This window comes from Neofelis nebulosa, chromosome Y (assembly GCF_028018385.1).
Source record: "Neofelis nebulosa isolate mNeoNeb1 chromosome Y, mNeoNeb1.pri, whole genome shotgun sequence".
Lineage (NCBI taxonomy): Eukaryota > Metazoa > Chordata > Mammalia > Carnivora > Felidae > Neofelis > Neofelis nebulosa.
This window is the reverse complement of record NC_080801.1, coordinates 7,078,742-7,092,566: the sequence shown is the minus strand read 5'-3', so window position 1 is coordinate 7,092,566 and position 13,825 is coordinate 7,078,742. Positions and strand designations below refer to the sequence as shown.

At 37.2% G+C, this 13,825-nt stretch overlaps 1 protein-coding gene across 13 annotated transcripts in view; it reads right to left on the bottom strand.

The window, feature by feature from the left end:
* The window catches only part of LOC131503422 (zinc finger X-chromosomal protein-like), a 52,608-nt gene that overhangs the window by 16,279 nt on the left and 22,504 nt on the right, over positions 1–13,825 (bottom strand). For 3 of the 13 annotated variants that reach the window (XM_058714882.1, XM_058714883.1, XM_058714894.1), the window contains one exon: positions 4,741–5,496. In XM_058714882.1, coding sequence (XP_058570865.1) covers positions 4,741–4,801 — 61 coding nt within the window. In that variant the 5' untranslated portion in view covers positions 4,802–5,496. Of the gene's footprint in view, positions 1–829; positions 886–4,740; positions 5,497–13,825 lie in introns of all 13 variants that reach the window. The other 10 variants (XM_058714889.1, XM_058714885.1, XM_058714888.1 and 7 more) reach the window with 8 other exon arrangements.

Sequence of the window (13,825 nt, the reverse complement as noted above, 5' to 3'; positions counted from 1 at the left end):
TAGAATTTCGCAAGGGGTACTCAGCCTCTGGCTAGCCTCCTCCAATTACCCGCACTCCAATCTCCAAGGTAGTTCCACAGATTGTAAGAAACCCTATGCTAGTCCACTCTGTAGTTAAATAATAAAGGTACAGGAGTGAAATAATTGCAGCCCAGTGAGATTAAAGGACTTCACCAAGATCACACAATTGTTTGCATAGAATATGGTGCTCAGTTAAGTATCACTTTGAATGAATAAGATGAGTGAGACAGTAATAAGATATCCTTACCAAAATTGTAACATGAAATAAAATACAACAAAACTGTTATCTTGGCTCCTGGTCCTTAGAACAAATATGCTACTCAGTTAGCTAGCTACTGCTCCTGGCTATGACTCAGAACAGTTGAGTTTAAGAATGTGACTCACACAGTGACTGTGTCTCACTGACTAGGCCATCAGAGAAATACAGAGATTCAAACAAAAAAGATCAATAAAGGCCAAAAAAATAGTGCAACCTGCAGGAAGTCTTTAAAGTCAGTTAACGCCAATTTGAATTACATATAGAAACAATGAGAAAATGTTTTCTTTCATTTCTGTAGAATTTCCATTAAATGCTTTATTTTCATTTATCTTTGGTGTGTAATAATTCGCATCAAACAATATGTCACTCTAATTTCATGTTAAAGACATAAACATAAAAGCACTTAAAGGCAAGAGCACTGCTTACAAGACCTAAATCAGAGAGACTCGTTTAGAACTTCCTCATTTTGTGACCTTAGGCAAGTCATTTAACCTCTGAGTTTCAGTTTCCTGTCAGTAAAATGAGGACAGTAGTATCTGCCATGCATACCTCACAGGACTGTTGTGATGATCAAAATGGGAATGTATGTGAAGTGTTCTGAAAAACTGTAATGAGAGGTTTCATTATTATTAGGACATGAAAACAGAGGCCCTAGCAAATTAAGTGACTTGCTCAAAGATGAATGAAAACTATTAGTGTTAATTATGAGGGCTAAAATGCAAACAGTCCTTCAATCTACCACTTACTCCATGACCCAAGATTCCTGTGGTAAAATTAAGCTGGTAAATACTGTTTTTCTCCCAAAACTTAGTTTCTCTATTAAACACATTAATTATACTTCACTATGTTCAAATGAAGAAAGAGTTAACTTTGCATTTACCATCATCAAAGGGACACTACCAAGCATAAGTCAAAACACTACCCCAGTAAACTGTCTGACACACACACACCCCACAGGATTTAGAAAGCACCCTTAATCTTCGTATTTCTTGGTAAAGTTACTATTTCTGCTTTAATATGTAGGTAATAGAAAGCAATTTTATATTATAAAATCTAGTGCAATGCTTTTCAATATTATTTACTTAGAACCTTGGGTAATCTGGTTACCCATTTTTTTCCCACTATTAAAACTTCATGAATATAATTTTCCTTGTGCAGTTGAAGAAATAAGCAAGACTCTATATGCCTGATGCATAAGGTTCTTTGAGAATCTTCCTGATAAACAGGGCTGTGAAAGTGGGAAAATGTCAAAATGCAGAGGACCTTTATACCTCATCTCCTGGGCAATGAAAAAGTGAAATGACATGCTCCAGGTGTTACGCTAGGATGAGTATACTATTGGGGTGGTAAATAAAAGAAGAAAACTGAGAGTGAGGAAAACAGTTTTTAATATTATAAGTTTAAATGATAATAAACGTTTATTATAAGTTTAAACGATTTAAAACTGGGTGAAGTGGTAGAAACTGGTAAGAACAGTGGTTAAGTGGCAGGCAGACTTCCTAGCCTATCCACCTCACTGAACCCACCCCTGCAAGATGTCCACATTCCAATTACTGGAACTGTGAATACGTCACAGTATAGTCCTGTAAGGACTTTGCAGATGTAACTAAGGTCATAAAACTTACACTAAAACTCTTACGTGGGTCCAATCTGATCACATGAACACTTAAAGCAGAATTTTCCCAAGTGGCATTAGAGAGTAAAGTGGAATTTTAAGTTTGAGAGACTCAATTCAATGTTGCTGCATGGGCCACATGGAAAGCATGAGAAGGAACACAAGCAGACACAAGGAGGAAAGATGTCCCCTCGGCTGAAAGCTACCAAGGAAATGAGGACTTCAGTCCCACAGGTGAAAGGAAGTAAACTGATTCCCAGTTAGCTTGGAATGAGAACCATCCCCAGAGTCCCAGAAAGGAACAACACCCCATTGACACCTTTATTTCAGCCATATGAAATCCAAAGCAGAAAGCTCAGTCATGCCATGATAGATTTCTGACCCATAGAAACAGAGAAACAATGAATTTTATTGATTTAAACTGCTAAATTTAACTTTGGCATTGTAATTGAAATAAATCAGATTTTGGTAGAGAGTAAAGTGCTGCTATACAATATCTACAATTGTTAAGTGGCTTTGGAATGCAGTATTCCCTTTAACAGACCACTGGGAGAATTATGGATGTTAACAATTCATGCTACTGAGAACTCAGAAAGAAGAAATGACCACTGTAGACTCAGAGAATACCTAAGTCACCATATACAGACTGTTAATGGAAATCCCCATTTTAAGAACTTTGCTAGTAGTGGTTAAAAGGAAGAAACAGGTTACTGGAAACTGAAAGAAGTAATATTTTTGTTAAACACTGACACAGAGCTTAGCAAAACTGTATGCTGCAGTTATGTGGGAAGCATAACTTGTGAACTCAGATATTTAGCTGAGATTTCAGCAGAGTGCTGAAGATGTGACCTGGTTTCTTCTATTGTTCATAGTAAAAAAAAAAAAAAAAAAAAAAAAGATAAGTTGAGGGAATAAACAAAAAGGCAGCATGACTTAATAATCTGGCAAATTCTCAGCCTATACAGATGACAAAAGAAAAAGAAAAAAATTAAATTAAAAAAATTAAATTTTCAGAAAGAAAGTTCTAGAGAAACAGTAGTCTAATGATTCTAGATCTCCTCTTTGAAGATCAACAGATGTGAAAAGTGAGTCATTTCATGTCTTTCTGAGGCCATTAATTGTGTGCCTCACAAAATCCCTCAATCAAACTAAGGTACTTCTAAGGAGCTTAAAAGCAGTATCCCTCAGCCATTTCTAGGAAGTCAAAAAGAAATGTAGTATTTCTGAAAGGTATGTAAAGGGAATCACTTGTCTAATGAAGTAAATTCTCATGACCCAGGAGACACACAAAACTCTTAAAAAAAATTTTATACCACCAGAAACAATATGATCTTGAATGCCTTAAATGCTAACTTGGACTGAAAGGCATGGAGACAGTGTTAAGAACTGCTGGGCTCCCAAAGTCTAGGTGCAGGTAGCAAGCTAATAAGAACACCTGCTATCACTGATAGGGAAAAACAAAAACAAACAAAAAAAAACAACAAAAACCAAAGATGACTCAGACCAGGGAGCCATCAACCATGAAGATTATTCCCAGGGCTTGGGAACTAATGGAGTTTACCCTATTGTATTTCAAAACTTCTTTAGACTACAGACTCCATTTACCTTCCTTTTAATTCTGTTGTAATCAGAATATTAAAAACTGCACTACCACTCATAATGAGAATAGATAGCTTGTTTCTTAGCTTCACAAGTCCACAGGTAAAGAAAACTTTATGCCCCAGAAGTACTTAATGAACCACTCCTCAAGTATTATCGGCCCCTGATTTAGATGCTATGAAAATTTCTGAGCTGTTCAATTCCTTTTGATAAATATTTAATATGTAAATATTAAACAACACACTACTACACAAGCAATGCGCCAAGGAAGGAATCAGATGGCAAATCAAAGTCTCAAAATAAAAGAAAAAAACCCACTATATTCTAAAACAAGGGGGATGCAGCTGAGCTGCTTAATTTCAGATGAGAATTTGGGATGTTAAATCTGAGTATCTCAGAAGAGAGTGTTCAATTTTATTGTGGGGGGAACAAAGAAGATTGGGGGCAGAATGGTCTCCCAAAGAAAGATATCCACACCCAAATCCCTGGATCTTCAAATAGATTATGTGACACAGTAAAAGAAACCTTGAATATATAATTAGGGTTATGGATAGAAGGTCAATTATACTGGATAAGCTGCCGGTTGGAGTCAGATGCCACATGATGAACGGAATGTCAAAAAGATCAAAGCATGAGAAGGACTCAACTCACTGTTGCTAAAGGAAATGACATGTAAAGCATGAGAGGGAATATGGGCAGCCTCAAGAAACAAAAAAATGGTCCAGCCTAATAGTTCATAAGAAAAGAAGACAAGTATAGGGAACTAAATCTGGCCAAAAGTTTGAATGTTCATGAAGGAAGATTCTCTCTCAGAGGCTCCAGAAAGAATGCAGCCTGCTAAAACCTTGATTTTGGTTTTGCAAAATTCTGTACCAGTTGAGCTATACTACATTATAAAAGCACTTACAACCGTCAAAATTGTAAGGTAACAAATTGGCATTGTTTTAGTCACCAAATTTGTGGAAATATATTGTTGCAACAAAACTAATTACAAGCAGGAATAGTCATGAAAAACTTCCAAAGGAAGAACTGATAGGATTAATGGTGTAACTAGGGAAAATGAGAATAACGGGACAACACGCATTTTTTATATTAATGGGGTATTGACAAGATTATAAGCTGGCTGGGAGACTCTGAAAGGATGTAAGATCCTTAATAATGAATCAGTGTTAAGATCTAGCAACTTATCCTCTTGATAAGCAAACTCCAAATTTGGGAAGTGGAACAACCCAAGAATTAGATATACCTATTCCATCGAAAAAGGAGTTTGGCTCTTGTGACTGCAATTCAAGTTCATCTTCATCCATGGCCTTTGATTCTCATTAGTCACAGCTCCTAAGCCAGGAAATAAAGTACACCAAATATTAATTATATCACATACTTAAAATGTCATCATGATCTTCACATTTCTGAAATGTTCAAATGTAATTTATCAAACCCTATCAAATATAATAAAAGGGAACGTCTGATTTATACTGATGTATGAGCAGCTGTATCATTTAATGGGTGAAAAGGAGTTAAACAAGTTAACTGTGTTTGGGAATTTTTGTTTTAATTACAGTATTACTTACATAAAGAACATATATCTTGAGTGTTCTGCTTAATAATTTATATATATATAAATGTTTATACTTTTAAGTATATACTTAAACTTATAGTAACATTATTCAGATTACAATACACAACATTTATTATACCCCAGATGACTCCCTCTTGCCTCTTCTCTACCAGCAATCCAATGACTCTTTCATGTTCACCTTAACACAATTTGTATTGGGGGAGTTTCAGCTAGATTTTACTACACCTTTTAATGTAATGTAGTCTGCAATCTTCCTTCCTAGATTATAAAATGATAGAAATTCAAAAATCATTAACAATGGTAAACACTCTTTGGACATTTCTGTGTAGCTTATAAGTCACCTATCTTAACTGACCTTCTGACTGCAGAAATAATTCTCACAATGTATTTAGGTTCTCCAGGCCACAGGTGAATTGGTACCAGCTACAAAAGGTAAAAAATAAATTCATCTTTGAACAAAGTAAAATGAAGGTACCATCTATATAAGATACCTAAAACCATAAGACTTGTGTGCATATGCTCTTTTCCTCTCTTTCCCCCACCCCTCTCTTTCTGTCTTTTTTCTTCCCTCTCTCTCTCTCTCTCTCTCTCTCTCTCTCTCTCTCAAAAAAGACAGAGTTGAAGAAGGTTATTTACCAAATTTGCCTTGGGATAGACAGGATAAACAGCCAGTTTCCCCCCCAAAAAAAGTTAAAGCACATATACAGGCCTAAAAAGCAAGTGCATAGAGGGAGCAAGAAAGGGAGGATTACCAGGGGCCATGATTTACTTATGTTACAAGTACTATGTAAGCCTCTTTTATGTACATAAAAATAAATAAACATTAAATATATATTATATAAATATATATCATTATTTAAACAAATATAAACATATAAATGTTTATATAAACATATATAAAAATGTGTGTGTGTGTGTGTGTGTGTGTGTGTGTGTGTGTGTGTGTGTGTGTCTGTCTGTCTTTATGTTTATTTTTGAAACAGGGGAGGGGTAGAGAGAGGGAGACACAGAATTTGAAGCAGGTTCCAGGCTCTGAGCTGTCAGCAAAGAGCACAACATGGGGCTCGAACCCACAAACTGTGACATCATGATCTGAGCCGAAGTCAGACGCTTAACTGACTGAGCCACCCAGTTGTCCCACAAGTACTAAGCCTCTTAATTAGCTTTCCAATCTCCACTTTCTCACTTTCTAATTAACCTTCAAAAATGCTATTAGATACAGTTTCTAATCTTTATAATTTTTGCTGATGGTATACAAAATGTATCCCTATTCGAACTCCAAGTAATGCAGTTTACTGGTGATAATTTCTTATTTTCTGTATGCTTCATGCCTTCTCATTTGGGGCCTTGATCCTGGAGACATAGCTTCTTCCTGAGCTGGCTAAACCCTACAGAGAACAAATGTCTCCCCTCTAAGTCCCCTCTGTCATAATACAAACCAACCAATCAGACCCATATCCCCAAACTTTAATCTACATACCAATCCAACATTCCCCATACCATAAAATACCCCAAGGAAATTATTAAAACTGGCAAATCCTAACCCACCAAATATACCACATCTTGTCTTCCTTCCTAATATAGGCTTCCAGGCCAATGCTGTCTCCTCTCCTCCTCTGATCCTTCCCCATGTGGCCCTTCATGGAATGACATGACTCACTCAACTTTCATGTCTGTCAGTATAAACTTTCTTCAAGACAACTATTTTTGGGGGCGCCTGGGTGGCGCAGTCGGTTAAGCGTCCGACTTCAGCCAGGTCACGATCTCGCGGTCCGTGAGTTCGAGCCCCGCGTCAGGCTCTGGGCTGATGGCTCGGAGCCTGGAGCCTGTTTCCGATTCTGTGTCTCCCTCTCTCTCTGCCCCTCCCCCGTTCATGCTCTGTCTCTCTCTGTCCCAAAAATAAATAAAAAACGTTGAAAAAAAAATTAAAAAAAAAAAAAAAAAAAAAAAGACAACTATTTTTGTATTTGATACTTAATCTATATAATTAAAACAAAACCTTGGCACAAGAACAGACTTTCAGGTCAATGGAACAGAATAGAGAACCCAGAAGTGGACCCACAAACGTATGGGCAACTAATCTTTGAGGAAAAGACCATCAAATGGAATAGAGTCTCCTCAGCAAGTGTTGCTGGGAAAACTGGAAGTGACATGCAGAAATAAACCTGGACTACTTTCTTACACCATATACAAAAATAAACTCAAAATGGATGAAAGACCTTAAATGTAAGACAGGAAGCCATCAAAACTGTGGAGGAGAAAGCAGGCAAAAACCTCTTTGATCTCAGACACAGTAACTTCTTACTGAACACATCTCCGGAGGCAAAGGAAACAAAAGCAAAAATGAACTACTGGGAACTCATCAAAATAAAAAGCTTCTGCACAGAGAAGGAAACAATCAGGAAAACTAAAAGGCAATGGACAGAATGGGAGAAGACATTTGCAAATGACATATCAGATAAAGGGTTAGTTCTAAAATCTATAAAGAACTTACCAAACTCAACACCCCCCCCCAACAAAAATATAAATAATCCAGTGAAGAAATGGGCAAAAGATGTAAATAGACACTTTTCCAAAGAAGACATCCTGATGTCCAACTGACACATGAAAAGATGCTCAACATTACTCATCATCAGGGAAATACAATTCAAAACCACAATGAGATACCACCTCACACCTGTCAGAATGGCTAACATTAACAACTCAGGCAACAGGAGATGTTGGCGAGGATGCGGAGACAGGATCTCTTTTGCATTGTTGGTGGGAATGCCAGCTGGTGCAGCCACTCTGGAAAACAGTATGGAGGTTCCTCAAAAAACTAAAAATGGAACTACCCTACGACCCAGGAATTGCACTACTAGGCATTTATCCACAGGATACAGGTGTGCTGTTTCGAAGGGACACATGCACCCCCATGTTTATAGCAGCACTATCAACAATAGCCAAAGTATGGAAAGAGCCCAAATGGCCATCGATGGATGAATGGATAAAGAAGATATGCTGTGTGTGTATACACACACACACACACACACACACACACACACACACACACACACACACACAATGGAGTATTACTTGGCAATCAAAAAGAATGAAATCTTGCCATTTGCAACTACATGAATGGAACTGGAGGGGACTATGCTAAGTGAGATTAGTCAGAGAAAAACAAATATCATATGACTTCACTCATATGAGGACTTTAAAAGACAAAAGAGATAAACATAAGGGAAGGGAAGCAAAAAGAATATAAAAACAGGGCAGGGGACAAAACATAAGACTCTTAAATATGGAGAATAAACGGGGTTACTGAGGGGTTGTGGGAGTGGGGAGAGGCTAAATGGGTAAGGGGCATTAAGCAATCTACTCCTGAAATCACTGTTGCAATATATGCTAATTTGGATGTAAATTAAAAAAATAAAATTAAAAAGAAAAGCGTACATTTTAACACATGTAAAATGAGTGACTTTTGTGATGCATAATTTAAATGATGTCAGACTTCTATTGGTGAAATTTTTTTATGTCTATTAATCTATTTTGAGAGAGAGAGAGAGAGAGAGAGAGAGAGAGAGAGAACCCCAAGCAGGCTCTGCACTGTCAGCACCAAGCCCAATGTGGGGCTCAAACTCACAAATGGTAAAATCGTGATCTGAGCCAACACTGAGCATCACACACTTAACCGACTCAGCTACCCAGGTCCCCAATAATGATAAATGTTTTAATAGCTTCCTGCTCACACCAAATAAAATTCAAGCTCCTTAGCCTATAATCCTAACAACCAGCCCTAAATACCACTATCCTCATACTTTCCCTTTACTCATTTTCCTCTCCCCTCCTCCAAAACCCCTATCTGTGTTTCTGTCTCTTTCTTTAGCCAAACAAATACACCTAAATATATTTTGGTACCCATAAGACACAAATGTTATGCTTGGCTTTGTTTTTCTTCTACCTGAAATGCCTTCCATATTACCTGTGCCTTGATTTATCCCCTGCATGCTCCCCTCCCCCCATGTGCACATTAAAAGAAAATATTAGAAAAAAATCCCTCCCTCCTATGAAATTTCACAGTCTTTACACTTCTATCTTTATTGTATTTTTTAAAAGAAAATTTATGGGGGCGCTTGGGTGGCTCAGTCAGTTGAGCATCTGACAAGATCTCAGAGTTGTGGCATTGAGCCCCACATATCTGCACTGAATGTGTTTGAGATTCTCTCTGTCCCTCAAAAAACAAACAAAATTAATACTTATGTATCTCTTAATGTTCATACATAAAAGTACATGGTTCTTATGCATGTAAATATGCATGTAAGAAACTCAGTTAAGTTTATAGAAATAATTTCCACTATATGTCATCTCCAAGGCATATCCAAGTCAAGAAATAGGCTTTATGTTATTTATTTAAAATGCTTCAAATAAAAAGAAGACTACATTAGTATTTTTTTAACCACAAAATATTGGAAAATGTTCTTGGTCTAAATAAGCTGTTGCTGTTTTCTCTTTCCAAACTCTCTGGATTTCTATTTCTTTCTCCCTCTTTAAAAAATGTCATCATGGGAGTGTGTGGGTGGCTCAGTTAGTTGGGCATCTCACTTTGGTTCAGGTCATGATCTCTCCTGAGTTCAAGCCCTCTGTCAGGCTCACTACCTTCAAAGCAGAGCCTGATTCAGATCCCCTGTGTCTCTCTCCTTTTGCCCCTCTCCTGATCATGTACTCTCTCAAAATAAATAAAACATTAAAAAAAAAAAAAAAAAAGGCCATTATGGGGCGCCTGGGTGGCTTAGTTGGTTAAGTAGTTAACTTTGGCTCAGGTCATTATCTCAGGGTTTGTGAGTTTGAGCCCTGCTTTGGGCTCTGTGTTGACAGCTCAGAGCCCGGAGCATGCTTCGGATTCTGTGTCTCCCTCTCTCTCTGCCCCTCCCCCACTTACACTCTGTCTCTGTCTCTCTCAAAATAATAAACATTAAAAAAATATAGAAAATAAAATTTAAAATTGCCATTATGAAAGGATAAACTTTAAAAATTTTATAAGCAAAATGAAGTAAAACTACATGTAATTAGATCAGCTAAGAATGCCATAAAAATGATACAGTATTTAAAGTATCTTTAAGTTTCCTGGTGAAAAATCAATCTCATTAGCTCTGGTAAAGTTTAACCTGGATCATCATAGTGGAAGAAGAACTTTCCACTGTCCTTGCCCACCGTCCCCAAACACCAACTGAGACTATTACCAAGAGATGAGAGAGGCAAGTGGAGAGTCCAACTTCTCCAGTGGAGAAGTTCCAGAAGTAGGCAAAAAATTAAAAATTAAAAAAAAAAGGAAAACAAAAAAAAAGAAAAGAGAGAACACACAACAAAATGAGGAAGAGGAGTAGTTTCACTTTAATCACCCCTAAAGGCCTGTGCTTTTTTCCATGAGAGAAAGTAAAAGCCTGTAAATGAGTGCCCGGCTTCCCTATTTGTGTAGGACACTGCCAAAGAAGCCCACTTCTTTCTCATCCTCTCTAGAATACTAAGATGTCCTTCATGACGCAGAAGCAGAAAGCTGCTGAAATCAGTAAGGCTCTTGGAAATCAGTAGGGCACCAATGGGATGCAATCCTACTAACTGCTTCGTGATTCCATCAGGTAATTTATCCACAAAATGCTGGTGATGTCTTATTTGTGGATTCCACCAATTAGTCCATGGACAACCTCAACACTTCATGTGGCTTACCTGCACAAACGCTCAACCCTATGGCTGGCTCCTGTAAAGGCAGGATTCAGTCTTTATGATTGGGAGAAACCACACAAACTTAAGAATTCAGCACCTTCTAGGAAAAGCAAACCTGAGGCTATCATTACCCAGCCTGGCCTTGCAGAATTGAGAGAAGCACACAATCTTAAGAATGGCCCAAAAGAGGGAGCTAGAATTGTAGAGCAGGCATATCCACCAACAAGGTATAAAAAAAGCATGAGTTCCTAATGGGGCTACAGCAAAGGTTTCTCTACCAAAGCCAATAAGAAGTAAAGCCTAGAGGCACTATCAGACAGACTTCTTCAAACGTGAAGACAATACAAGACTTCAAGGAATATTAAAAATATTCAAAAATATTCAAAATCAATCCTCACATGATACCATTAAAGGAACATAATAATTTTCTATTCACCAACCCCAAAGTAATGGAGATGTGCAATCTATAATAAGAATCTGAATTAGTTTTAAGGAATCTCAGCAAGCTACAAGAAAACACAAGTTCAACAAAATCAAAAAAATAATACATTAACAAAATAAAAAGAAAGGGATCATAAAAAACAACTACATATACAGGGAGCCTGGGGGATGCAGTTGGTTAATGTCTGACTCTGAATCTTGGCTGAGGTTATGATGTTATGGTCCATGAGTTCAAGCCCTTCATTGGGATCTGAGCTGAGAGTGTGAAGCCTGCTTGTCATTCTCTCTCTCCCTCCCTCTCCTTCTCTCTCTCCCTCCCTCTCCCCCTCCCCCTCTTGTACTCTCTCTCTTTCTCCCTCAAAATAAATAAATAAACTTAAAAAAAAAAGCATAATGTTTATACAACATTCAAAATATATTGACTATATTATCAGTAAGGCTTCCAGTCAACAATAGGCTATTAGCAGTTAAGTATTTTGGGGAAGTCAAAAGTTACATACAGATTTTGACAGCACCTCTAACACCCCTGTTGGTCCAGGGCCAACACTACAATGAATAAAATGAAAAAATGACATAGAAAGCATCAAGAAAAGAACAAGTAGAAGATGAAATATGTGGAACAGAAGACACTCTTTGATATAATCTACTTAGAAAAAAATAAAAAATAAGAAAGGCTAAAAACAGCTTACGTGAATACAGGATATCAATGAGGAAATAAACTACACTTTACTGGAGTTCCAGAAAAGAAAGAAAAAGAGAAGGGAGAGGAAAGTTGATTTAAGGAAATAAAGGCTTAAACTGTAGAGATCCGGATATCTAAGTTTATGAAGGTCATAAAACCCCACAAAATTTCAACCCCAATCTTCTCCAAGACACATTATAATACAACTATCTAAAATTAAAGAGAAGAATATAACACAGCAAGAAAAAAAAAATCACTCATAAGGGAACGCCCACCAGGCTATCAGCAGAATTTAAAAAATTTTTTTAAATCAGCAGAAACACTACAAAGTAGGAGAAGGCAGGATAATCTTAAAGTCTTTTGAAACATAAAAGAGAACACTCCCAAAGTTATTTTATGAGCCTAGCATTACCCTCATAATTAAAGCTAAATGAGGGCAATAACAAGAAAGGGAAACTACAGACCTTTATCGCTGATGAATATTCATATGCAAAATTTCCCAATAAAATTCTAGGAAACTAAATCCAATAGCACATTATAAGGATTATGAACAATAAAAATGTTATTTATTTAATCCTTGGGCTGCAACAATAGTTCAACATATACAAGTCAATAGATGTGATGCACCATATTAAAAAAATGAAGGCTTGGGAATGCAAGCTGGTGCAGCCTCTCTGGAAAACAGTATGGAGGTTCCTCAAAAAACTAAAAATGGAACTACCCTACAACCCAGGAATTGCATTACTAAGCATTTATCCAAGGGATACAGGTGTGCTGTTTCGAAGGGACACATGCACCCACCTGCATGTTTATAGCAGCACTATCAACAATAGCCAAAGTATGGAAAGAGCCCAAATGTCCATTGAGGGATGAATGGATAAAGAAGATGTGGTATATATATATACAATGGAGTATTACTCGGCAATCAAAAAGAATGAAATCTTGCCATTTGCAACTACGTGGATGGAACTGGAGGATATTATGCTAAGTGAAATTAGTAGAGAAAGACAAAAATCATGTGACTTCACTCATATGAGTATTTTAAGAGACAAAAGAGATGAACATAAGGGAAGGGAAACAAAAATAATATAAAAACAGGGGCGGGGACAAAACAGAACAGACTCATAAATATGGAGAAGAAACTGAGGGTTACTGGAGGGGTTGTGGGAGGGGGGGATGGGCTAAATGGGTAAGGGGCACTAAGGAATTTACTCCTGAAATCATTGTTGCACTATATGCTAACTAATTTGGATATAAATTTAAAAAAATAAAAAATAAAATTAAAAAAATAAACAATTTCAAAAAAGAAATAAAGAAAAAGATAAAAAGCTTCTGTACAGCAAAGGAAACCATCAACAAAACTAAAAGTCAACCACAGATCAGTACCCAAAATCTATAAAGAACTTCTCAAACTCAACACCCAAAATAAGTAATACAGTTAAAAAATGGGCAGAAGACATGAGCAGACACTTTGTTTCAAAGACATCCAGATGGCAAAAAGACACATGAAAACATGCTCAACATCACTCATCATCAGGGAAATTCAACTCAAAATGATGATGAGATACCACCTCACACCTGTTAGTCTACAACTCAGGAAACAACAGATGTTGGTAAGGATGTGGAGAAATGGGAATCCTCTTCTTTGGAGGGAATTGAAAATGGTGCAAATACTCTAGAAAACAGTATGCAGATTCCTCAGAAAGTTAAAAATAGGGGTGTCTGGGTGGCTCAGTTGGCTTAAGTGTCTGACTTCAGCCCAGGTCATGATTTCATTACTAATGATTTTGAGCCCCACATCAGGCTCTCTGCTGTCAGCGCACAGCCTGCTTGGGATCTTCTGTTCCCTCTATTTCTTTGCACTTTCTCACTCAGGTGCACGCACACTCTCTCTCAAATATTAAAACTAAAAGTTAAAACATA